At 43.4% G+C, this 24883-nt stretch overlaps 2 protein-coding genes across 8 annotated transcripts in view; one reads left to right on the top strand and one right to left on the bottom strand.

Moving 5' to 3' along the window:
• UBN1 (ubinuclein 1) overlaps positions 1-15020 on the bottom strand; it is a 38346-nt gene extending 23326 nt beyond the window's left edge. For 3 of the 6 annotated variants that reach the window (XR_002085577.2, XM_019468512.2, XM_019468517.2), the window contains exons 1-7: positions 14302-15019; positions 9722-10009; positions 5950-6036; positions 5296-5391; positions 4803-4937; positions 3986-4089; positions 2834-3272 (exon numbers count right to left, since the gene is read on the bottom strand). Coding sequence is in view for 5 of the 6 variants with exons in the window: in XM_019468512.2 (XP_019324057.2) it covers positions 2834-3272; positions 3986-4089; positions 4803-4937; positions 5296-5391; positions 5950-6036; positions 9722-9970 (1110 nt within the window). In the remaining variant the exon portion in view is untranslated. Of the gene's footprint in view, positions 1-2833; positions 3273-3985; positions 4090-4802; positions 4938-5295; positions 5392-5949; positions 6037-9721; positions 10010-14301 lie in introns of all 6 variants that reach the window. The other 3 variants (XM_019468514.2, XM_019468516.2, XM_019468515.2) reach the window with 2 other exon arrangements.
• A 119-nt stretch (positions 15021-15139) lies between these two features.
• GLYR1 (glyoxylate reductase 1 homolog) overlaps positions 15140-24883 on the top strand; it is a 33910-nt gene continuing 24166 nt past the window's right edge. For both annotated transcript variants that reach the window (XM_053894017.1, XM_019468518.2), the window contains exons 1-3: positions 15140-15236; positions 16276-16312; positions 17549-17628. In XM_053894017.1, the coding sequence (XP_053749992.1) occupies positions 15199-15236; positions 16276-16312; positions 17549-17628 (155 nt within the window). In that variant the 5' untranslated portion in view covers positions 15140-15198. The remainder of the gene's footprint in view (positions 15237-16275; positions 16313-17548; positions 17629-24883) is intronic.

Raw genomic sequence — 24883 nt, 5'->3', positions numbered from 1 at the left:
CCTCCACTCAGGTGTGCACTGCGCCCATGCGTGCTCTCTCTCAAAAATAAACTTAGAAGTCTAATTTTTCCTTCTCAGAGTAAAGATTATTCCCTAAGGGATGGATACATACCAGATTAGGATCTGCTTATAGGACCGTGGTAGGTGACAAACAGGATCCCAGACCCCTTCTCTCCCAGGATATGCATTCTGCCACAAGAAGATGGCCTCTAACTTCCCAACCCTCCAACCTAGTTTGTTGACTTGCGTAACCAATAGAGGAGAGAAGTGATGTGAACACAGAATTTCTATGGCTAGATCTCACGGGCCTTGCAGCTTCCACTTTCATTCTCTTGAAATGTCACCCTGAAACTGCCATGCTCTGAAGAAACCCAGGATGAAAGACTAGAAGGAGGGACAGGCCGGATGTCCTGGCCACCTCGGCCACCCCAGCCATCCCAGCACCCGGCCAACTTGTCAGCTGAATGGAGCCACAAGAGTGAGCCAGGTAGGACCAGAAGAGAAACCACCCAGGCAACCAGAGTCAGGAGAAATGAAATGCTCTTTGAAGCCCTAAATTTTGGGGCAGTTTTTTTAGTTAACAGTAGAAACTGATACATGTTGCATCTAAGGCCAAAATTTTAAAACTAAATAATCTTATAAAAATAAAGAAGAGGAAAAAAGATAACAAGGGGAGTGAAAAATAAAGCGAGAACACGTAACACTACTAATGTTACAGTTATGTACATCAAGTTCAATGTAAATTTAAAAACGCAATGTCCAGTTCAAGATTGAGGACAGGGCTCCTTATTAAGGATCCAAATATCCATGGATGGCTTTTGAAATTATATGCAACTTTTGTGTACATAGGCATTTTCTCCCTGGGAGGAATAGCTTTCCCAGCAGAGTCTCAGTGAGGTCTGGGTTTAGAGCACTCAGCACACATGTAGGAGGCTCCAAGTGCCCGAGTACAGGACCCTGGTGAGAATGGACCACCTGGGGGTCCTCTGGAATGGCATTAAGTAACTTTCTAAAAATAAGCCTTCTTTTTCATGCAACCATCAAAAGTAATGAGGGCTTTACAATAATATTTATTAAGTGAAGAAAGCAGGAAACAATTATTCACAACTATAATTACAACTGCATAAAAACATATACACAGAGGCTAGAAAGGAATATGCAAATTGAGAATAATTTTCAGATTGGCAGAATGATGGGTAATCCCCATTTTCTATCCCATTTCCCAAAGGTTCTTAACGCTCTTATAGTAGAAGAGCTAGGTGATGACTTAAGTATCAATCTCACATATGAATGCTCATTTTCAGTATGTCAATTTGTCCTGGTCACCACCTCCCCACCAAAACCCAACCAAGCCTACCGTATCTATAGGGTCCAGAACCCTGTCTCCACTGTCCCAAGAGAGAACTTGGCAGTCACTGAGGAAGGACAGCTTGCTCAGGGTCCATCCAATGGACTCCAGAAAGTAAGGCTTTCTTGAATCACAACCCAATGCTGCTTCATATTAAGCCATTTTGTTTCCATGGAGTTTGTCCATCTTTTTCCAAGAAAGCAATATAATCAGTCTAAGTTATCAGACTAGAACACTACCTATGGTGGGTGGAGGGGCACATCCAAGAATGTTTTTGACTTTTCTCTAAAAACACGACTGGCTACTGCCGCTTATACCTCACTCAACTTACTTAACAAGACTTTCAGAAGCTACAAAAGAATTAGATTACAAACCGGAGGACTGAGAATGACCAAGAGTAATTTGTTTAAACATAAATTCTGAGAGCAAACACAGAACAGTATGCTCAAACATGCCAAGTTCAGATTCGACTACTTCCACCTACACGTCCTATTCAGATATTCTCAGAAACGCTGACATGACACAATTCATTTAAATCATCACAGAGAGAACACTGCACACAGGTGAATGAGGAAGAACTAGGGATCTGAGTAAGACATTTGATTTACTTCATCTGTTGTGCTCAAAAACTTTTTCAAAACAAGAAATCATTTGTACCAGTGGTTAACATTTTACCCTACCATAAAACACAAGGGATATTACACAGAACAGTAATTCTGAAATGCTATGAGAACCACTAGTTTAATACTTAAGCTAGAGTCTGATGCCACCAGTTGCATTATAAGTCAGGATGCCCGAAGTAAAACGTTCCTTAACTACAAGTCATCATAACTAATGATCTATGTTTGGTTCATAGTCAGTAATACACAACTGAACTGACAATTCTTAACACTCTAGAAAGCAATTCCCAATTGCCAAGGGCTGCTATAGCCCAAAGACCGTTGTTGTTCTTAACGGTTCATAGACAGTATGAATGTTCAGCTCCTTCTCGTTCATTAGGTAGTCCTGTGATCGCTACCTAACAGTGATGATGGGCAAGTCCAGGCAGCAACCGAAACCCAGTGGCAATTAAGCATATACCCTAGGTTTAACATACACTTGCAAACTTTTGTGACTTTTCAAAACCTAATTACTAAAATGACAGATCTGTGCCTCAGCTGCCTGCTGCCAACATTAGCGTCTACTGCACCAAAGGAAAGACATTTGTGAGGAAGGAACGGACAGGCAGGAAATGGAAAGAAATTCCCCTAGGAGAAAGATTTTTTTTTTCGGGAGTGAAAGAACCATGAAAGCCCTAAAAATGATGCCTGATGGTCAGAGCTTACACAGTTTCCTCACTCGGGAGAAGAGAGCTTGGAAAAGCTTACACCGAAACTGCCAACTCACTAAGGGTTGCTCTGGGCAGCGAGCTTCATGTGGTGCAGAACCATTGTCAATCTGCCCAAACTGCTTCCAGGAAAGCCCGGCCATTCTGTGTCACCATACCTGAGCCAGCTCCTTAACGCGCTTCTCCAGGGGCGCGGGCAGGCCTTCGGGGAGGGAAGAGGGCTGCCTGAATTCCTGGTCCAGTCCCACCCCAAGGGAATCGCTCTCATCATCCATATCACGGAAAGGGCTTCCTTCTGGAGACTCACTGAGCAGCTGCTCCAAGTCCAAATCAGTCAGCGAGTCCATGGCAGTGGCCGCCTGGAGCAAGTCGTTGTCAGAAGTGGAGCCGAAGAGCGAGAGCAAGGGGTCAGAGGTGCCCTCCAATTCCCGCAGGCCCTGAGCTTCCGCCGACGAGACCGCTACGGGCTTATGGTCTTCGTCCCTCTTTCTCTGAGCTTCTTTCTCCTTCTGAAATTTCTTTAACATCTCTTTAACGCTCAAAGCCCCAGAATATTTCTTTTTCTTCTTCTCCTTACTGGCATTGAGGGCTGTGAAGCTGCAAGCAAGGAAGAAGTTGGTTACGAAAGCTGCAGCACACCTCAACAGGGAAATTCACGAGAGACTGCCCCTGCTCCCAGCGCAACTGTCTCCAGGAACCTCAGTCACAGGGCCACCCTGTTACTCCTCCTCCCTCCTCTTGGCATATGGAGCTCCTTCTTGCTGGGACCAAAGCTTGAGATTTAATACAGGTTAGCAGAACAATGTCACAGAATGCTAAATATCCGATGTGTTTTTAAAAACCACTGCCAGGCTGAAACAAAAGGTTGCAAAAAAGTGGTGGGGGGCAAGAAAAATATTTAAAGGGAAAAAGCAGGAGCAGCAGAGAACAGCAGCAACTTGAAGGGCAGCTGGGGTGAGACCGAGTGAGGTGAAGAAAGCAGGACCAAAGAAGACAAGGGAAGTGGCAGAGACAGAAGGAGAACTGGGGCAGAGGAGGGGTGCCCAAGAGAACAAGAAACATCAGCAGTCACACAGTGACAGAAATAGCTGCCAACACCGACAAAGGGACAGAGCGAACTCCGATGTCTGACACACAGAGATGTGAGAGCACTGACTGCCCACGGTGGCACTGTGGGAGGCATGATGGGGAACGGAAGGCCAAGCCCTGCTGCCTCTTCTGAAGCTGTGAGGAGGAGGGCACGTCAGCTCCCAGGTGTCCTGCCCTAACAGTTCAGATTTCGTCCTAGCAAAGAAGCTGCTGCCTCTCACCCGGCTTTGGAAAACTTGGACTTTTTCGATTTCTTCTCCTTGTCATAAGTGTCATCTTTTTTCTTCTTCTTTATCTTCTCACCACCTTCCTTCAACTTCCGCTTCTGAGAATTAAAGACAAGGCACAGTTACACGGCTCCCTAACTCAGGGAGCAAGTGCACTACACAGCACTGGCCTTGCTCCGCCCGGGGTTCATCCTGAGAGCTGCCTCACCTCCTTCAAGAGCAACAGCTTTCAGACCAGTCCCTGGACCACAGACCTGCAGCAGGTCAACACAGCAATCCCACTGACAGTGTCTCCTGGAAGCACCCAGGGCTGAGGCAAGAGGCCATTCTGTAGCCTGAAACTTTTCTACTTCAAGTAAGCTGTATGCAGGCCCTACATCTTGTTGTAAACACGCAAGCAGTGGTAGGTAGATTTCAAAATAAACTTATCTTAAGGCTCACTTGTTTTGTCGGGGTGACAGCCCTGGGAACTGAAGTCCTCTACATGTCCACAGAAGAGACACAGCAAGGCTGGTACAAATTCCCCTCACTCCACACTCTTCACTGCCCTAGTCCCTGTCCTAAAACCACCTTGAGAAATGAATCGCTGCCGAGCCTGCTGGGACACAGGCACAGACAGCTCCAGGTTCACAGCACCTTGCCCAACTACAGGTATGAGAAGTGACCTGTCGGCCTTGGCATGGCTCAAGCCTTTCCACCAATCTCCTGAGCCAACCTGAACCAGCACATGTTCTGGTAAGTCACCTACTGATCTTATAAAGTCATGTAGAAAAAAGCAATTCCGAAATCCAAAATCATGTATTGTTCTAACCTTTGGAGATTTTTTCTTCTTTTCTTTAATGAAGTCGTCTTCAGATTCTGATGCCTGTCTAAATTGCAGGGTTCCCGAGTTAATGTAAAATCCTCCATACTTTGTAGTCAAAGAAGCAGGAACAAGCTCATCATACTGAAGGGGGAGAAAACAAATGGTCAGCTACACGTTCTGGTACTCAAATCCAAAGGTGCAGAGTGGGTCTTGACAGAGCAGGTACGACTGTGGTGTTCTGTCACGTTTCAGACAGTCAGTATGCTAAGACCTGCTTCTCGTCAACCACAAATGTCCAAACTAAAGGGTGTTTGGATCGATCTGGCCATTTTCAGTGAGGGAATCAAGGCCAGATCAAGGATGTCACTTTCCCTCTCTCACCAGGCCAGCTCTTTCTTCTTCACACTGAAGGCATGCCCACACTGACCCCATTCCCACCTCCAGGCGGTTTTCAGTAGGAGCTAAGGTGGTTCCAATGACATTTTCAGTAAGGACTTACCGCCTCAGAATTATCGATGAAGGAGTCCGATTCATCATAACCGTACCCCATGTCAATCAGGTCCTGTATCCGATCTTTTCTACGTTTCTTTCCACCCTAAAATTTAAAATAGGTCATGTGCTTTTTCCATGTGTAACTGTGCTAAGAACATATAACATGAGGCCTACCCTCTTAATAAATGTTTAATTCTGAGGTCACATGCTTTTTTTGATACATAGAATTAATTGCTGCCTTGAACTCCATCAACTAGTGACTCAAGGTTGTAAAGCGTGGAACAGTGACACACACACCTACACCCACCCCACACCCCGTTCCCTGAAGACCTTTTAAAATAGAATAGATTTCTATCTGCACAAAATGGCCTCAGACAGAAGAAGGAACGAAGTGGCTTTGTATGCTTTGTATCATAATATTTATTCTAAGCATAAATTCTAGGGGTAAAAGGCCCTTCTTGCTCATTCATCCATTTAGCTTCATACACTAGTGCCTGCCACATGCATTTTCTGTACCTTAATGCATTTATCTAATAATCGCATTTTGTTCTCTCCAACCTCTGCACTTGTTTAGGTGATAATCCACTAAAGGAACATAAAAATGTCTGGAAACCTCTCCCACTCAGTGAGGTTGTTTTGTTGCCCAAGAGAGAAATCTTACATATTTTTCTTCAAATTTCCGGGCAAGGGCCTCCACTTTATGCCTTTCCTTTTCTTCATCATTGAAAGGATCTGAGAGATCTTTCTTCTGTAAAGAGATCATTTCACAAAAGTAAGAGTCACAAAAAAATTCCCACAACCCTATCTGTAATACCTGACTGTAGTACTGACTACTCAATACCTATAAACTGAATAAAAACAACTCTTTTTCAGAAAAGGGAAAAAACATGCTACTGTCCCATCACTGTTTAATTAGTTGTTAAAGTCAAGTTTCCATTCATGTGATTCAATGAAACTTAACTGAATGACTACAATGGCCCACCATAGCACTAGGTCCCAGAGGGCTCCAAAAATGGCAAAGGGCCTATATTCAGGGATATTCAACCTACACAGAACTGTGTTTCAATATAGCTAGTTTCCTCGGTACTCCTAAAAATTATTTTATGCATTTAAAAACACTGTTCTAAGAAGGTCCATAGGCTTCATTGGACTTCCAAAGCAATTAATGGCTCAAAAAGGTTAAGAACCCACTGAAAATAGTGCAAGCTCTTGAGAGCTATTCTGCCTTACTGGTTGGAAGAGTGGTATGAACTTGCACTTCCCTCAGTGGTACCAGAAGTCAAACCCAGGTTCATAGCATTCCTGTTCCTTAGAAGCTTATTTTGATGGCTCAGTACAATATCAATACACATTCCAAATATTTTCACATGAATTTCCAAAGTTTAATTCTACTCTGTAAACTGTTGCATTTTTCTCATTAAGTACGTTTTCCAGAGTTGGGACCTTAGGTTTCTTTGGCAAGGAACCTTCATTTTAATAAAAGTCTCTCGTATCAAATACATTTAAGCCTTCAGAGTAGACCAAAATCACTAAAGATTGGATGCCTGTCTGAAGACAAAACTCAATTGCCTCAGTCTCCCATTTCTGCCTCCTGAAATCCAACCCACCCATAAAAGATCAGTTAAATGATATAGGGTATATGTGCATAATGAGATAATAGGGAACATACATATGATGCAGGCATCACAAATGAGCGGTCTTTAGAACATGCACTCATTTGTATCTTCTAAATTTTCTATAATGATCACATATAACTTAAGTGGTTAAAATAATCTTAAGAAATTCTACCAATATAGAGCAGTCCTGGATTCAATGTGTACTCTTTCATGTCTTGCAAACAGTAGTTGTCCAAAAGCACTACTTCCCGAACATATGAAAGTCCAGCTCTGTCCAAACACATCACCTGGGATGTAAGCTCTCCTCTGTCCAACCCTTCCAGTGCTTTATTTGTACCAGACTTAAACAATTACCACATTGTAACACCTGTTACCTGTGTTGGCATAATTCTAAAATACCTACAAGACTGAAAGTTCCCTTGAGGCTGGGATAGTGGCTTCTCCACCTTTATATACTCCTCAGTATCTAACACAATAGTTTTACATTACAAGAAACATATGCTAAATGAATTAATACATGAATATGTCAGGTTACGTAATATTTTGAACACCACAGAGTAGACACAATGATTCAGGAGTTCTGTATCTGAAGGCCAGGAGAGTGAATCCCCTGAAAATGAATCCAAAGTTCTCTGTGTATGCTCCATAAATTTTTCTCCAATAGAGAAGGGCACTTGGACCCCCAAGAAAGGTGAAATCACAGTACTGGTATTCTAATTTCAGTTGACCTACTAATTTGGTTTGAGCCCATAAATAAAGATTTTAATCAATCTCTGCTACTGTCTCTTCCTCTCAAGGAAGATCATCCAATTCCTACTTTGGAAAAGGAAGCTTGCGTAGATTTGAAATTATTTTTCCTCATCTTGCCCACTAGCCCAAATATGAAAGGTTGACCTTTGGCACAAACTTACTGGCTTCATTCAGCTAATGGAAGATGATCTTAATCAAGGAAACACATTTTTATCTGAGCAAAGAAAGTAGACAATGCTCCTAACCAAAGGCATCCAACCCAAACAACAGTGAATCAGACTGAAGGAGCACTGGCCACTAAGTTCTGCTGCTAGAAATTTTGCCTACATGATCTCATTCTAACCTCAAACACCCTGTGAGCCAGGTACTAGGCTAATCCTTATTTTACTAAGAGTCACTCTAGAGATCAAAATACTCCAAGTGCGGGACCCCACTAACCCTTGCCTCAGAGCCTAGCACAGTGCACCAGGGTAGGTGCTTGTGATCTTCACCTACTTCCTACTCACACTGTAGGATTCCATCTACATAAAATACAAAACGTGCACACCCAGGGGCACCTGCACGGCTGAGTCAGTTAAGCAACTGACTCTTGGTTTCAGTTGTCATGATCTCACAGTTTGTGAGTGTGAGCCCTGCATCAGGCTCTGTGCTGACAGTACGGAGCCTCTTGGGATTCTGTCTCCCCCCTCTCTGCCTCTTCCCTGCTCACACTCCCTCTCCCTCAAAAATAAATAAACTTGGGATGTCTGGATGGCTCAGTCGGTTGGGCGTCTGACTTCAGCTCAGGTCATGGTCTCACCATTTCCGCGTTCGATCCCCGCATCAAACTCAGAGCCTGGAGCCTATTTTGGATTCTCTCTCTCTCTCTCTCTCTCTCTCTCTCCCCCCCCCCCCCTCTCCCCCACCCCCACTCACATCCTGTCTCTCTCTCAAAAATAAACATTAAAATAAGTTAAAGTTAACTAATTTTTTTTTTTAAATGCAAAACTGATCTAAGCTGTCAGAAATCATGGCAGTGGGCCATGTATTTTAGCTAGGATTTTGGAAGGGCAGGAGGATGGTTTCTGGTATCCTGGAAAATGGTACATTTTATAATCCAGGTACTGGTTACTTAGGTGTGTTGAGTTTGTGAAAATGCACCAAGCTGTGAATTTATCATATATGCATTTTTCTTATATACATAATTCAGTAAAAACTTTTTAAAAATTTTTACAATGTTAATGAATTATCAAAACTTTAGTAATAGCTAAAGCTGGTGATGGGTACATGGGCCTTATTACATTATTATCCTATTCTGTATTTATTTGAGAAGCTTCATACTAAAAAGTAAAACAAATATGCCAGGAAAATAAACAGGTCTTTTAAAAAACATTTAAGAGGGGCACCTGGGTGGCTCAGTCAGTTAAGTTTCCAACGCTTTTATTTCGGCTCAGGTCATGATCTCATGGTTTGCGAGTTCGAGCCTCACATTAGGTTTTGTGGCGAGTATGGAGCCTGCCTGGGATCCTCTGTCTCCCTCTTTCTCTGTACCTCTACTTCTCACTCTCTAGCTCTCTCAAAATAAACATTTATGAATAAATATAAATAAATAAATAACATTTAAGAAACCGCACTGATTCTCACAAGACCTGAAGGCTACAACCCAATTCTGGCAAATAAAACAAAACGACAACAAAAAAAAACTCCCACAAAAATAGGTTTCCATTCATCCAGGTAAATAAACTATCTAGAATATCACTGTTCAGAAGAGATGAGCTATCAGTGTCTTTTCTTGTCTGTCCTTATGCTAACTAGGCAGAGTGAGATTTCATTGAAAAGAAAAATGTCCAGCACAAAATTCCAGTCAATGAACAGTCGATGAATGAACAGTCATGGTTCTACAAAGAATTCTATCCTTTCTTACCCAGAGGCACAACGAGCACACCTGTGACTGCTTGGGGCTGAATGCCGTCATCTAGGGGCAGCAAAAGCCTTTCAAGCCTTGTTTCCACCCTCCAGAAGACCCATTTGCACAGGATGTCCCATGCATTCTATCTGCAGATGGAGTCTGAGGCTGCTGGGGTGTACCTTGTCTGTGGGCTGAAGGCCTTTCACCTTCCCTCGTATGTTCTTCACCAGCTCTGGGTAGAAGAACTCTGGGCAGCGCTTGTGATCTGGCTCAAAGAGGGTGAGTGTAATCCGAACAGCTGCTGCAGCCGGCTCAGAGTCCTGATGCTGTTCTGTTCCCCCAACCTCCTCTTTCCGGGATTTCTTCAAAAATGCAGGATTCAGAGAACCTGGGAGAGAGGTGAACTGGACCCTGTGGGGCTCCGACATGGCTACCAACAAGTCTTAGCGGGTGTCACTGCATGGCTTCTGTTAACATTAAAAGAAGGGCCAGGTCAAACCAAGATGATAAAAATGATTTTTCCTGTTCAAGTATACAGATTTAAGCTTAAAAGAATTTCATTGTCAAGAAGAATCCATTGTTAAATTGACCTTAATTACCACTTAGTACTTTTTCCTGCTTCAATTACTATTCATCTTAAATTTAACATTTTTATATGTATATGTAAATCACCCCAAATCCTATCATTCAGAGATAATCAGTGTTCAGCAAACTTCCTTCCACTCTTTTTTTCTGTACCTAGTCAAAGGATCCTTGCTGTTAGAGAATCCATGCTGACAGAGCCTTTAAGAATCCTTAAAACTGCAAAGACCACCATAGAATATTTTTCATTTAATTTATCCAATACTTTTTTTTTTCTGGCTGAGAATAATCTCTTTCTTAAGATCTCTATACTTTCATCACCAGCAGTACACTTTCATTAAAAGCCAATCTTCACAATGACAAAGTTTTCAACAGCTCACAGAAGGTACTGCCTCCTCTGGGATAAGCAAAAAACAAGTGTCTCAGGAGAAATCTGGCTCAGCTCATTTCCTAATACACCAGCCTCTTCCACCCAAAACTGGGCCTTGGCAAAGTGAAAAATTATCACATGCCGAAGACTTTCAAAGCTGCCTGGGAACGGTCAAAACAGATTGTAAAGCCCAGAATTGTAAGGGTTTACAGAATATAATCATATACCATATAAATATATATAAAAGTATACATACGTGCATGTATGTACGTAAACACATGTATATGTAGAGATTTCTGTGTGTACTTTGTTGTATAACCTTATGTCTTCCTTTTTCACACTCATACTTTAGTATGAACTTTTTTTTTTCTGTGAACTTTCTACCATGATAATAAGTAAGGATATTCATTGCAGACTAGGAAAAATGATAAAAATCACCTCAATATCCAGCATTAAGGGAATGGCTGTCAAAACTGTGATTTTTAAAAACTGATTTGTAAGCGTTTCGGTATCTCATAGATATATAATGCCTGCCATACTTTTTCCTGATGTTATTTACTGTTTTTTATTTGAGTGAGGTATGATAAAAAAAAAAAATTATTTTACATGTTGAATTCTAACTTGGCTTCTTCCCAGCATCTATCACTAACCTTTCTTTCCAATGCTGATTTGGCATGTAGTGTGTAGAAATGTATTTGACATCCTAAGATCTATTACTGAAATCCAACCTGTTAGATTAGTACTGTAAAACCGGACATTGTTTAACCAGTACTACACTGTTGTGAAAAATTTTATGGTGTATTTTAATATCTTCAATCCAAAGTTCATCTTTATTATTATTCTTTTAAAAGTAATACTTAGATACCATATGTTTTCACTCTTATGTGGATCCTGAGAAACTTAACAAAAGACCATGGGGGAGGGGAAGAAAAAAAAAAAAAAAGAGGTTAGAGAGGAAGGAAGCCAAAACATAAGAGACTCTTAGAAACTGAGACCAAACTGAGGGTTGATGGGGGGTGGGAGGGAGAGGAGGGTGGGTGATGGGTATTGAGGAGGGCACCTGTTGGGATGAGCACTGGGTGTTGTATGGAAACCAATTTGACAATAATTTCGTATTAAAAAAAAAATAATACTTAGCTATTCCAGCCTGTTTATTATTTCAGATCAATTTTAGAATCATTTTGACAAGTTCCCAAGAAAAGCTCACTATATTTTGACAGTAACGAGTAAGTAGTGACTAATTCAGGAAGATTTACACATATCATACACATCCACACATAGGAATGTATACTAGTCCATAGGCAGCATTTGTTCTTTCTACTATGACCAAAAATTGTGATCTCTAAGACCAGGGAGTAAAATATCCAAAAATGAAGAGTTAAGGGGCACCTGGGTAGCTCAGCTGGTTAAGTGTCCAACTGGGTCTCGGCTCAGGTTATCGTCTCACAGTTCATGAGTTCCAGCCCTACATCAGGTTCTGTGCTGATGGTGCAGAGTCTGCTTGCGATTATGTCTCTCCCTCTTTCTGCCCCTCCCCCACTTGTGCTCATGTTTTCTCTCTCAACATAAACTTAAAAAAAAAAAGTTAAAATAATTCTAAGTAGACAGCCAAGTGATTAGCAGCAAAACAGGTTTGCAGTGCAAAAAACCATTGTGCACTAAAATACTGAAAAGAAATCCCCTAAAAGAAACTTTCAAGGCTCCCAAGACATTCATCATGGACTGGGTTGTAAAAATAAATCACAGCTGAAAGCTGAGGCTTAAAGATCCCCCACTGACACAAGCAGTTGGAGTCTCACTATAGGGAGGCAATCTGTCAAGTAGCACATGGGATATAGGAAGTTAACTCTGGAAAGGGCAACCAGGTCCCTGTCCAGGCAATAATTTAAAAAAAATTTTTTAATGTTAGAGAGAGAGGGAAAGAGAGAGACAGACACACCATGAGTGGGATAAGGGCAGAGAGAGAGGGAGACACAGAATCCAAAGCAGGCTCGATGCTGTCAGCACAGAGCCCGATGTGGGGCTCAAACTTATGCACAGTGAGATCATGACCTGAGCTGAAGTCTGACACTTAACGGACTGAGCCACCCAGGTGCCCCCAGGCAGTAATTTTTAAATGTAACTTTATCATGATCCACATTTTACATACTGTAACTTCATTCACTTAGATGGTAAAACTGTTTCTCTCACTTGTGTGACTTTGCAGGCCTAAGAAGTTACAGAAATAAGACTAAAGTAAATCAAACCTATAGCATATTAACACTTTGAAGTTAGAGTTTGGATTATATCTTATAATCATGACAACTGCTTGCTAGTTGTTACTAAATTATGTGAAATATTTAAGAGAATCAGACATAATAAGGACTGAAATGTTAGACTTACAATTTTAATTTGAAATGCTTAAACAAAAGTTTAAAAGTGTTCGTTTAAAACTGATTTATACAGCTATCAGACATATCAGAGTTGGGTCTTTGGGAAGATTTTACTATTAAGTTTACAAGTTCACCATTTTAGAAGTTTGAAGTACGTGAGAGAACATATGGACTTTAAGTGTAGTTTAAAACACTGTAAAAAGTTCACTGTTTAGGGGAATATAATCTGTTAAACTGGTACCTTAACTGAAACTCTGTCAAGGATCAAATACTCTTTACATCTCTATTCTTAAATTTGCAAATAGAATAATTTAGGGGAGTAAAACTTAAAAGGCTTAAGAAAAACTAAGTATTTAAATAGTCAACTTTAACAAGTTGAACATCAATCTAAATAAAAGCACAATATCGTACACACGCAAACATCCTTCTTAAAAAACTTCAACTGGCAATTATCCAAGAAATGCTAACTGTTGCATCTCGGTTCTCAGAAAATATGTATTTTTTAATATGCATCCTTATAACTATTGTACTTTCAAACTGATTATCAGTGAAGAAAAACTTAATTTTTTTTTGCTAGTTTTTTAGTCTCTTTACTAAACTCATTTACTTTAATGGCTTTCCCTTTTTTTTTTTTTTCCACAAAAGGCTGTCCTATCATCCCCAGAAATAAGAATTCTGTCTACTTTCTGAAGTGTTTACTTTTGTTTCATGTCTTATTGCATTGGCTAAAACTTCCAGAATAATATTAAACGTATATTCTTCACCATGTTCTGACTCTCATGGGAATACTTCTAGGTCCAATGTGATGTTGACTTAAAATTCGGATATTTTATCAAATCATTAAGATCTCCTTCAATTCCTCAAAATTAAAAGTTTTTAAATTAAGAACATATGTTGAATTTTATGAAATCATTTCCTGGAATCTTAAATGTGCTTCCAATTATCGGTTTGTCCTTAGGACAAAACAGTAAATGACAGCTCCTGAAACTAATTGTCGGCACTTTAGGGAAACCGAAGTCTAAAAAAATACCAGGCTGTGGACAAGCCAACTCAATAAAAAACAAAAAAACAAAACACTCTCGAAACCAAAGTCTGTAGGACAAAAACGCCTACAGGAGGTGCGTGTGGATCCGCCACCTTTTCAAGCAGAGGACGACTCAAGAAAAACTCTTAAATAGACACTTAAGACTTACTCGGAGTCTGCAACTGCGATTGGGACCTTTCCAAACATTTTTATTTTTTCCCCGGGATGTGCGTGTGGGCCCTGTGCTGAACTGATGTGAACAAGTTCCCCATTCAATGACTTGGTTTTCACGTACTGAAACTACGCGAGCATTTGCCTTCCTGTTGTCACAACAGCCACTCCCAACTTCTCTAAAAGTGTCAAACTACAACAAGGCTTACGTGAGAGCCCGGTCCCGACAAAGACACGCACCTTTGTCCCCGGCGCGACGCAGGCTACGGCCCCACGGGCCGCACTCGTCCCCCCGCGGCCGTCCTCATGCCGGCCCGGGCGCCCGGGCTGCGGCGCTGCTAGCGGCCGGCCCCCGAGCCATGCCTCCCGGCGGGCGGCCGGCCCGCTCCGCGGCCCATGGTTGGGTCCTCGCGCGCCCGGGGGAGCCTCGCCGGCCGTGTCGCCGCGCCGGCCCCGGAGGAAGCGGAGAGACGCCGGCTCCACGTCGGTCGGGCAACTCGGGACCTTCGGCGGGCTGCTCGGGCGCCCCGGGAGAACTTGAGAGGCGGACGCGGGCTCCGGTCCGCTCCTCGGACGCCGGCCGTTAGAAAGCGCGCACGGAAGGACCCGTCCGCCCTCCCGGGCGAGGCCACGCAGAGCCCGCCGGGTGCGGGCCCCGGGCTCGGGCGGAGGCTGGCTTCCAGGCCGCGCCGAGGTCCGTCAGGGCAGCTCCCGGAGTGGAGACACGGCCGGCCCCCGCGCCGGACTAACGGCCGTAACGGAAGCGCGGACGGGAGGGGGCTGGAGGCCGGAGCCCAGGGGCAGGGCGGGCCGCAGGGCCGGCTCCCTCGCGCACTCGGCCGGCAGCACCTTCACCGCCGCCTCCGCCGCTTCAGACCGCGGGCGCTTCGTTGTCACGAGCCGGAGGGAGGGGGAAGGAGCCGGGAGTCTCCGGGCTCCGGCGCGCCGAGACCGCGGCGCCCGGGTCACGTGCCGTTCGGCCGGCCAATGAACCCCCACGGGCGCGGTGACGTCAGAGCAGCGGCGTGGCCGGTGACAGCCGGTCCCCGTCACGTGGCCGGGCGCACTCCAATGGGCGGCGCCGGGGCGACCTGATGTTCCCGGCGGCCCGTGCGTCGGCTGTGGTTGGGTGGTAAGATGGCGGCTGTGAGTCTGCGGCTCGGCGATTTGGTGTGGTGAGTCCGGGCGGCCAGGGTAAAGCGAGGTGCGCCGGGGAGCTCCCTCACTGGGCGCGGGGTTCGCGGCCAGCCCCGGAGCTGCCTTTCTATGCACTCCAGGCTGCTGAGAGAGGGCGAGACGAGGTGCCGGCGCTGGGAGCGACGCCGGGCGGAAGGGGCAGCCCGGCCCCGGGGGACTGAGGCCGAGAGTGGCCACGGCGGGCCGGGCTCTGAGCTCCAAGGCCGCCCGGGGGAGGGCTTCGCTCCGCACCTGCACGCCGGCGGACACCGTGAAGGGAGTCACCGGCGCCGCACAGCTCCCGCGGACACCGGGTTCTCGGGGTCTTGCGGAGGCTTCCCGGAAAGCGGGAGAACCGGGGAGCCACCGGGGCCATCTCGCCTGGGCAAGCCCGTCAAAACTCCCGTTGCGATGGAATCGACCTGTGCGGGCGGCTTGGCCACGGGTGTCGAAACCGGACTGCTGGCGCTGCCCCGTGAAGAAATGAAGGGAGACTTCTCCTTTACGACCGAAGGCTTGGCAGTGACCAGTGCCTTCTTGGGTGCCTCTCGTGGTGTGCTTCTGTGTCTCAGACTACCGCTCGAACCAAGACTGATCGTCGCCGCTTCCCTCGAGCGACGTAGCTCTCTTCTCGACCCAGAGGAAGGTTTCCATTAGCATTTGTCAAAGTCGGGCTGGTCTCGCGGTGAATTAAACCAGACTTTGTAAGGGGAAGTCTGTGTTTACAGAGCAAACTGCCCCCCGACCCCCGTCATGGGGAGGCTCTTAGACAAGTGACTCTTGATTGGTTTTGTTGTTCTGTGTTCCTTGTCACCAAAAGAATGCACAAATCTTAAGCACTTGTGCATTCTATTTCTGAAGAGTTTGGGCTTCTTGGGCCCAGCTGTGGAAGCCAAATTAAGAACTCCTGTTTGCCAGCTTTTGTTTTGGCACTTGAGGGTGCAGGTGGAGAGTTAGGAAAATAAATTTCATGCTGAGTGGGTTGAAGGAGATGGACTGGCTTTTCCAGGGCAAATGCTGACTCTGTGTTTTCTCTAGGGGGAAACTCGGCCGGTATCCTCCTTGGCCAGGAAAGGTGAGTGTCTTGCTATTAATGGAAGACATCTGAAATTGGGTGTGAGGAGGTGAGAATGTAAGATGTGTTCCCCTCAAATTTAGTTAAACATTTAGTTAAACTGGACCTACTTGGGGGGGAAAAAAATATTTATTTACTTATTTACTTGTTGTCGTAATGTCTGCACCCAATCTGAGGCTGGAACTCACCACCCAGAGATCAAGAGTCCCATGCTCTTCGGACTGAGTCACCTAGGCATCCCTGAACTGGACTTATTTAAATTAACACTCAGAGTTTTTCTCTTCCTACTCTCAGATTGTTTAGAAAAGGCAATATAATATAAACCAGGTTATTTAATCTGCAGTAAATGCTTATCTCTTGAATCAGAGATGGTTTTGGTGAAGTTTTTTAATCCTGGAAATCAGTTTTAATTTGAATTTAGCTTTACACTTAAATGTAACAAAAGGAGAAGAAAATAAATTCTCCAGGAAGAGAGAAATCTAAATGTAGGTTAGCGAAAAGTCAAAGTATTTTTGTCCCAACTAAGTTTAAATCTTCTTTCCATGTTACCATATGTGCTGCTCCAGTGCCTCTTTGCAGAAGTTGGCATTCCAGATTTTGCATGAGGCGATCCGTCATAGCTTTCCAAATGTTCTGTTTTTATATTCTTGCTAGGAGCCCAGGAAATGTCTTTAGACTATCTCTGTGCAATATGGCATATTCATTGCCTCAGTTGTCCTTCATTGTCATTATTACCTGTCTCAACTCTTCCTACACAGATTTTTTTATTTTTATTTTTTGAAGCATAATTGATATACAACGTTACAATAGTTTTAGGTGTACGAGGTATTGATTCAACAATTCTATACCCGATGCTTACCATGAGAAGTGTAATCCTCACTTGACGTCATTACTTCACAGAAGTGTTTTTAAGAACGTTCTCTGCATTTCTTCAGTGATTTAAGGGTCACATGGTTGGGGGAGTTGACATTGATGTTAGTTTTAACTGCTTTTAAAACAGGGCCATTGCAGTGAAAGGGATTTTCTGTCTACCAAACCCTACTACATGGTAGATGTATTCTAGAAGTTCCTAGAATATTTGCACATTTCCATACATCTCAGTATATAAGTGCCAGATTTGGACATGCACTAGGCCCTGGGTTCTTTTCAAGCATATTCCTTTTCTTTTATTTCATTTTTCTTCTTACCAACTTAGAGGTACGGAAAAACCTTTTTTTCCTCCCTTTTACTCCCCAGATTGTTAATCCACCCAAAGACTTGAAGAAACCGCGTGGAAAGAAATGCTTCTTTGTGAAGTTTTTTGGAACAGAAGATCAGTGAGTAGTGCTTATCAAGAGTTTCACTTTCCCTTTGGGCATTATCCTGGATCTGAGCTACTTGCAGGAATATTCTAGGGACCCTAGTTCCTTTTTACCGTAGTCTGTCAGAATGGCATATCGTTCTGGCTTCATACCTAAATACCTAAATAAAAGATGCTATTCTTAGCTCATAGAAATTATTCTGGGGCCAATAACAATGTCAGTCAAGTGAGAAATAGGATTCATCATCTTCTTAATATGGTAATCACAATAAGATAATTTTTCACATCTTTTTATCCAACTCCATAGGCAGTTCCTTTTATAAGGGCCACGTTTAGTTCTCTTTTAATGGCTGTTTATCATTGTGGTTCATGTATGAGGTATACACTGGAAACTAAAATCTTGTTTATTCTAAGAGGAGTAATTGTTTAATTCTGTTCTCATTTGTAAAACTAGATGACTTTCTAATATTGTAGCAGTAGAGCTTTTCTAACCAGATCTGTCCTAGAGTTGAAATCAGGACCATTCTTTTGAGATTCTTTGATAGGCAGTAGAGGTCACAGTGAGGGGGAAAATGGAACTTGAGTTTCCAGTGATTTAGCTTTCTCATTGTTACATGGGTCTGATTACCTGGATTTAGCTAGATGGTTTGATTTAAGTAGCTGTATTTCCACTTAAGATTCTTAGAGAAAAGTTTAGCTTTGGCTTTGGAAAATGTGTGTGTGTGTGTGTATGACCTAAGGAATCTAATACCAGTGGTTAAAATATACATTCCTACAAAGCGATATATGATATTCTATAGCAAAATCTCTTATAAACAGTGTTACTCTTTCTGGAGTTTATATGCTGGGTGCTTATCCCAGTTGAGAGTTTAAATGGTATGTGTACCTTCACCATGCAGATCTACCCATATATTCAGCCCCTGTTTTCTGTCACAAAACAACTTAACGACCTTTTGATGACAATATTTTAAGGGAGTCACTGGCCCAGAGCTGTGAGAGCCAGAGACACTCTGCAAGCAGGAATGTTCTGGTAATGCTATTGAGTTGATGAGAAAGATTGTCCTGATGCATAAAACAAGTGCTAATTGTTCTCTTAGCAAATTTGAGTTTCTGACACCGAAGGGAACTACTGGAGAAAAGTGAATGTTGTGGCGCTTGCTTTTCAGGAACTTAAGTAACAAGACATAAACATTTCAGACGGGAATACGTGCAGAATGAGTGATATGGGTGATTGATTATTAAAGCGTTCTAGAACAAGGAAAGAGTAGTGGAGAACAGGCAGGTCAATGAAGGCTGATGGAAGAGATGGGATTAGAATCCACCTCTGGAGGATGGATAGAATTGAAATAGGCAAGAAGTCAGGCATTGTAGGCAGTGGGAAGACCATGAACAACTGGGTATTAAATCGGATGTGTGGGCAGAGGGAGGCCCCCACCTGGAGTGAAGAACGGTACTTGAGAATAACCGAGGCAGTATGGTTGGTCCAATTGGTTAGCTAAACGAAGATGCACACAAGTCTAGAACAAAAGTGGAAACTCATGGAAAGTGGGGGCTTGATGAAATTACAAGAGGCCTGAAAGCCTTTGTGTTCTTATAATTTTTAAAATGTTGGAAGGTCAGAAGAATAACCTGATATTTCTGTATAACAAATACTACAGATAAGACAGAAAATTGAAGTTGAGTGTATTTCAGCACTTAACCAGGTATACAAGTGAAGCCAGTGAGAAGGATACACTTACCAAACACAAAATAATCTAACGGTGTTAGTAGTGGTGGAGATGATATGATTTCTAACTAAAGAGTTTTGAGGGGATTCATGAGCAAGTGGATTTGGGGCAACTGTTAGCTATAATATCTTTAAGCTTTTCAGACTCCCTTGGTAGAATTCGCGTAAAAGGGGCACCTGGGTGGCTCAGGCAGTTAAGCATCTGACTCTTGGTTTCAGCTCAGGTCACGATGTCACAGTTTGTGAGTTCAAGCCCTGTGTTGGGCTCTGTGCTGACAGCGTGGAGCCTGCTTGGGATTGTCTCCCTCTCTTTCTGTGCACCTCTGTCTCAAAATAATTTTTTTTTGTTGTTATTTTTTAAAATGTTATTTAAAAACTATGTTACCACAGGCTAACATGTTACCTTTTTGTGGCCAGGCAGTTGACAATGAAAGGAAACAAAGGGTAAGGATCTCCAAGCACTTTTGAAGGGAGAAGGGTTCTTAGTGACCAGTGATCAGCAAATGTTATTTAGTGTCTTTATGTTATCTGAAGGTGAAGTATCCAGACCATTGGGTACCAGGGAATTACTTTGGGGAAAGTATTTGGAGTTTGGATTTGATGCTGGCCTACTCTGCCTTCACATGCCAGTTGTACCTGCCCTACAATTTGGGCAAGCTGTTTTCACCTTTCCAAGCCTTTGTGTCCTTGCCCACACGTGGGGGTGATGCTACCTACCTTGCAGTCACCAAGGAGAAGGGGCGGCACTTGCTCATAGTGTGGTTTGGCATATAGCAAGTGTTTAGTAAACTTCAGGTCAGGGTAGAGATGTGTTACAAGAGACAAGCTGGTAAAAAGTGGGTGGCTTTAAGTAAGGGAAACTTAACTGAGAGAGAATCTATTTGAAAAGAAAGGCATCCAAGAGTTGGAAATTCCTAAGGACTTCAGCCAGGTCTCCTCTTTTGGTCAAAAGGCTTCGAGCACAAAACAGTAAGTTTGCCTTGCCAGGAGTACTGTGTGCAGTGCAGTCCATGCTCCCAAAGGGATCTGATGGATCTCATCAAGATCAGAAAAGGGGACCAAATCAGATGAAAGAGTAGGATTCTTTAATTCGAAAAAGCAAAGTCTGAAAAAGAGCACAATCAGAATTGATCAAATGATGAATGGCCTTAAGGAGGTAAACCCTGTTGTGTTCATCAATCATCACACATTTCAACAAAGGGCAGTGTGAGTAGAAGAAGTGTTGTGGTGACTGTGTTTAGGGCATGCATAAGGAGCGCTGTTGGAAACAGACATTTGAGAAGTGGTTTAGACAGGAAGTACGAGTGGATTTTTAGAGGTGAGAACTGCTTTGTACAGGGCAGGGCCATAAGTGGCTCCAGAAGAAATCGGGCTCTATCTACCTCACCTTTAATGCTTGATGTCAGGGAGAGGTCCATATTCTCCTGGCACAACCTGGGCTAGAGACTCTGTTGGTTCCTGGGCCTGACTTTGGTGGATAGGGTCTGACCCCATGGTGCTGTTCCTAAATTCCTAAAGAGTATTAGGATTCAATCAGCGATATTCAGTTTCAAAACTGACATACTACATATGGGAAAAAATATTCGTGGATAAGGTTGTTTGTTTTTTATAGTAGCAAGGATTTTTATTAAAGAGTAAGAAGGGTAGCCCCTTAAACCAAGATTTCAATCTTTTAGAAAACTAATTTCTCTCTCTCCCTACTTCTGCCAAAACATCTAACAAATATTTTGACATGCCATTAGAAAGAGAGGACCAGACCTTCCTGAGCAGCCTCCCCTGTAAGGGGAAGGACTGAGTAACATGGTAGATGGAGCTCTCTGAGCCTGGATGGTCACTATGGGAATTACCTGTGGTTCCTTTCTGTTTCACGGAAATACGGAAGGAAGAATACCTTCAGCATTAACTTTGACAACTCCGCCAGGTGACCACTCCCAAAGATGAAGTCTCAGGCCTACGAGGCCCACCCTGGACAGATGGTTGCCCCTCAAAATAGAAACCGAGCTCAGGGTTTAAAAATTTCATCAGCCGCTGTGGATGGCAGAATGGAGGGAGCTCATTTAGTTTGTGGGTACTCAAAACCCCCAGAAACAAACAGTTCAGGAGAATACTGCCAGCAAAAGTGGGTAGATCCCAAATGACCACCTGTGAGTTTCTGTGGCAGTTTTCATATCTGAACCTACAACAGCCCTTTCAAGAAACGAATAGGATATTTGTTCTGGTTCTCTCTCTTTAACAGACATAGATAATGAGAGGCAGGACATTTGTGGAGTTAAGTGATAAGATGTCCAGGATCCCAACCTGAGGTACTTTTTACATCAAGCCAGATATAAGGTATGAAGTGTGTGAGTATGAAAGTAAGTTTTGGAGAAAAACCCGTAGCTGGTCATTAAAAGCATAGCATATTGGAACTATCTGAGCATCCCTTTTTCTTTTCGCCTGGCACCTGATTGGCCCACTTTCCCTACATCCAACACTGTGTCATAGTTGGAGAACGGAGCCAAGAGGATAGTGAGTGCTCTGCTCCGGGTATTACTTGGACTGAGCCGGCACTGTCCCTCTGCCAGGGCTGGACAGTCCCTATCCTAGAGAGCATTGAGTAGATTTTCCTCTCCCAGCACCAGCATCCATCCTGCAGGTGACTCCCTTCGTGGCTGAGACAGTCGACTCCAGGAGCAGGTGTCATGCACCAGAATTAAAGAGTCTGGCACAAAAGAAGCATCTGGCCATACTGGCATGGGCAACGCAGCTTGAAAGCCTCATCTAGCATTTGGGAATGTTGTCAAGGTTTGAAAACAGAATCTTCTGAATCTGTCTTATCTGCGAGTCTTTGTTGATGTTTGTATGATAAGCGTTACTTGAAATTAACTGAGGAGCTCTAACTTTCTTTGTGGGGTTTTTTTGTTTGTTTGCTTTCTTTGTGATTTCGGAGCAACTTAGGCTTGGACCTGTAACAGCTACCCGTCACCCTCAGCCTCTTTCATTGGTGTAAGGTGTTTGGGGGGAAAGCACAGAACTGGTTTGTCAGTACTACACACCCAACCAGATGGAGAAGCAGACCCAAGTCTTCTGACCCCATCTTTGTTCTCACCTTGGACTGTGCTCACCATGTACCTGTTCTCTCTCTCCACCCCTACTCCCACCCAAGTCATCGTGTCTTGCAAAGTCTGAGACACATATGTGAGAGTTTTGGAGATTGGTCCTAGAGCAACATATTTAATGTGATATCTACATGATGTGATTTTAACTTAAGAGTAAAGCAGGTCAGAATTACAGAAGTTTTTGAAAACGTGAGGTGTTTAAATTCATTTTCAGGGGGGGGAATAAAAAAAAAAAAATTCATTTTCAATGGAGCGTGTAATCTGAGGGTGGCTTGTAGTAGAAGGTTTATGTTTGCAAATGAAGAGAATTTATAGGAGGTGTATCAGAATACCAGGGTAAGTTTGCTGCTCCTGGCCGTGGTACAGGTACAGTGACAGTTACACCTGCAACCAGGCAGTAGCTACCTACCTGAGCAAACCTACAAACAAGGAAATCGTGGGGGAAACCCCCTGAGTAGAGTAGCCAATATTTTATAGTAGTGACCTTTATTATTGATTTGTTTTTTTAAGGTGATGCATGTTTAGGGAGACTGGGTGGCTAAGTCTGTTATGCGTCTGACTTTTGGTTTCGGCTCAGGTCATGCTGTCACAGTTCCTGAGTTCAAGCCCCGTGTCGGGCTCTGTGCTGCTGGTGCAGAGCCTGCTTGGGGTTCTCTCTCTCCATCTCTCTCTCTCTCAAAATAAATAAACTTAAAAAAAAAAAAAGATAATACATGTTTATGGTTCCCCCGCAAAATCGAACTATGAACTGTGAAAGGGTTCCATTCATCTCCATCCCTCAGCCACCCAGTTATCAGCCGGTGAGCATCCAGTTATACTAGTTTCTTATGGCATGTCCCTCCAGAAGTACCGTGTACAGAATCAAGAGGTTACAGATTCCTTTTTCCTTATTTTTACATAAGTGATAGCTTACTACACACAGTGCTGTGCCCCTTGGTTTTTCCACTTAGCCGCATATCTTAAGAGACTTTCTGTTTTGTTTTTAGTAATGACCTCACTGATTGCCGCTACAAACAACGTAATTAACTTCTTTGTATATAAAAAGCAAAGGCCTGTACTTGACACACCACTTGACTAAGCTTGATTTTTCTGATTTCCAGCCTATAAGCAAATTAGGAAGAAAAGGTCCTGCTCCATCTAGGCATTGGGAGGATGATGGGAAAGAAATCACAAGTCATAGCTTATGTCACAGAAACAGAAGTCTCTTAAAAATAAACAGGGGCACCTGGGTGGCTCAGTCAGTTAAACCTCCGACTCTTGATTTTGGCTCAGGTCATGATCTTGCGGTTCATGAGTTTGAGGCCCACATCAGGCTCGATGCTGAAAGCACAGAACCTACTTGGGATTCTCTCTCCCCTCTCTCTGCCCTTCCCCTCCCTCTCTCAAAAATAAATAAACATGAAAAATAATAATAAACAAATACGTACAGACAACAGCAACAACCACAAAGGGCCACCAAAGCCTGACGACATTTAACCAAGAGGCCAGCGTTTCAGCCCCTCTGAATGTGCCAGGAAGGCATCATTTCCTCAGTGATTATTTCTTGAGCACCAGTTGCATGCCAAGCCCAGCTGATGGGCCTCAGTGTATTGGAGAATGGCACATTATTGAAGTTCCAGCTGAAAAGCATACTCTTTAAGGAGAGAGGGTTTTGCAATACAGGCTTTAGAGAAAAAACTCTATTCAGATGACTAAAGTGATTTCAATTTGGCTTGCTTTCAAGAGGTAATCCTCGTAGGGCTCGGGTGAGCTGGGGTTTTATTTACGGTTTCTCTGATGGGACACAATGCTTCAACAACAGACTAATTTCTTAGCCAGATTAATATTTCTTGCATTTATTTTCTTGAAGTTGTGTTTATACTCTCCATTCATTTAGCAAACCATTTTCACTTTCAAAAATGGTCAGAGAGGAAATTTTCATTTTAGTGTTCAAATGCCAGTCTTCAGGATGAATGGAATTTTCACCACACCATTCTGGCAGAAATCAGTAATCCACTTAAAATGCTTCAATGAAAAAAATAGGCATAGGTTGTTGGTGCTTCCTCCAGATGTCCTTACCTCTCCATTTCTGTGAATTGGAGGTTCGTGTGGGGTAGAGGGAGGCAGGGATTAGGATGCCTGGAGCATACTGTCTTATCTCAGGGGGCTCCATAAAAACCACCCCATTGGTCTAACATCGGAACTTGTGTAGGTCTCAGCTTCTAACCTGAGGCTTGGAGAAGGAAGAGGCATGTCCAGAGCACAGAGGCTCTTTAAGCTTATCACTGACACTTGTGTCATCTCAGTATGACAGTTTAACCTGCTTTTCAGGGCTTGTCTGGCTTTGCATCTGCTCTATCCTTAGAAACCCTAAAAGGGGGGAGAAGCAGGAGGGTCTGTTCAGTGGTTTACTTGCCAGGTAAAGTAAGGGCAAAATTTAATTCCATTTTTCCTCCCCATAGTTTAGA

The sequence above is a fragment of the Panthera pardus genome, unplaced genomic scaffold, assembly GCF_024362965.1.
Source record: "Panthera pardus isolate Hobbes unplaced genomic scaffold, ASM2436296v1 HiC_scaffold_4, whole genome shotgun sequence".
Taxonomy (NCBI): Eukaryota; Metazoa; Chordata; class Mammalia; order Carnivora; family Felidae; genus Panthera; species Panthera pardus.
Note: the sequence above shows the minus strand (reverse complement) of the source record. Positions and strands in the feature narration are given on the sequence as shown.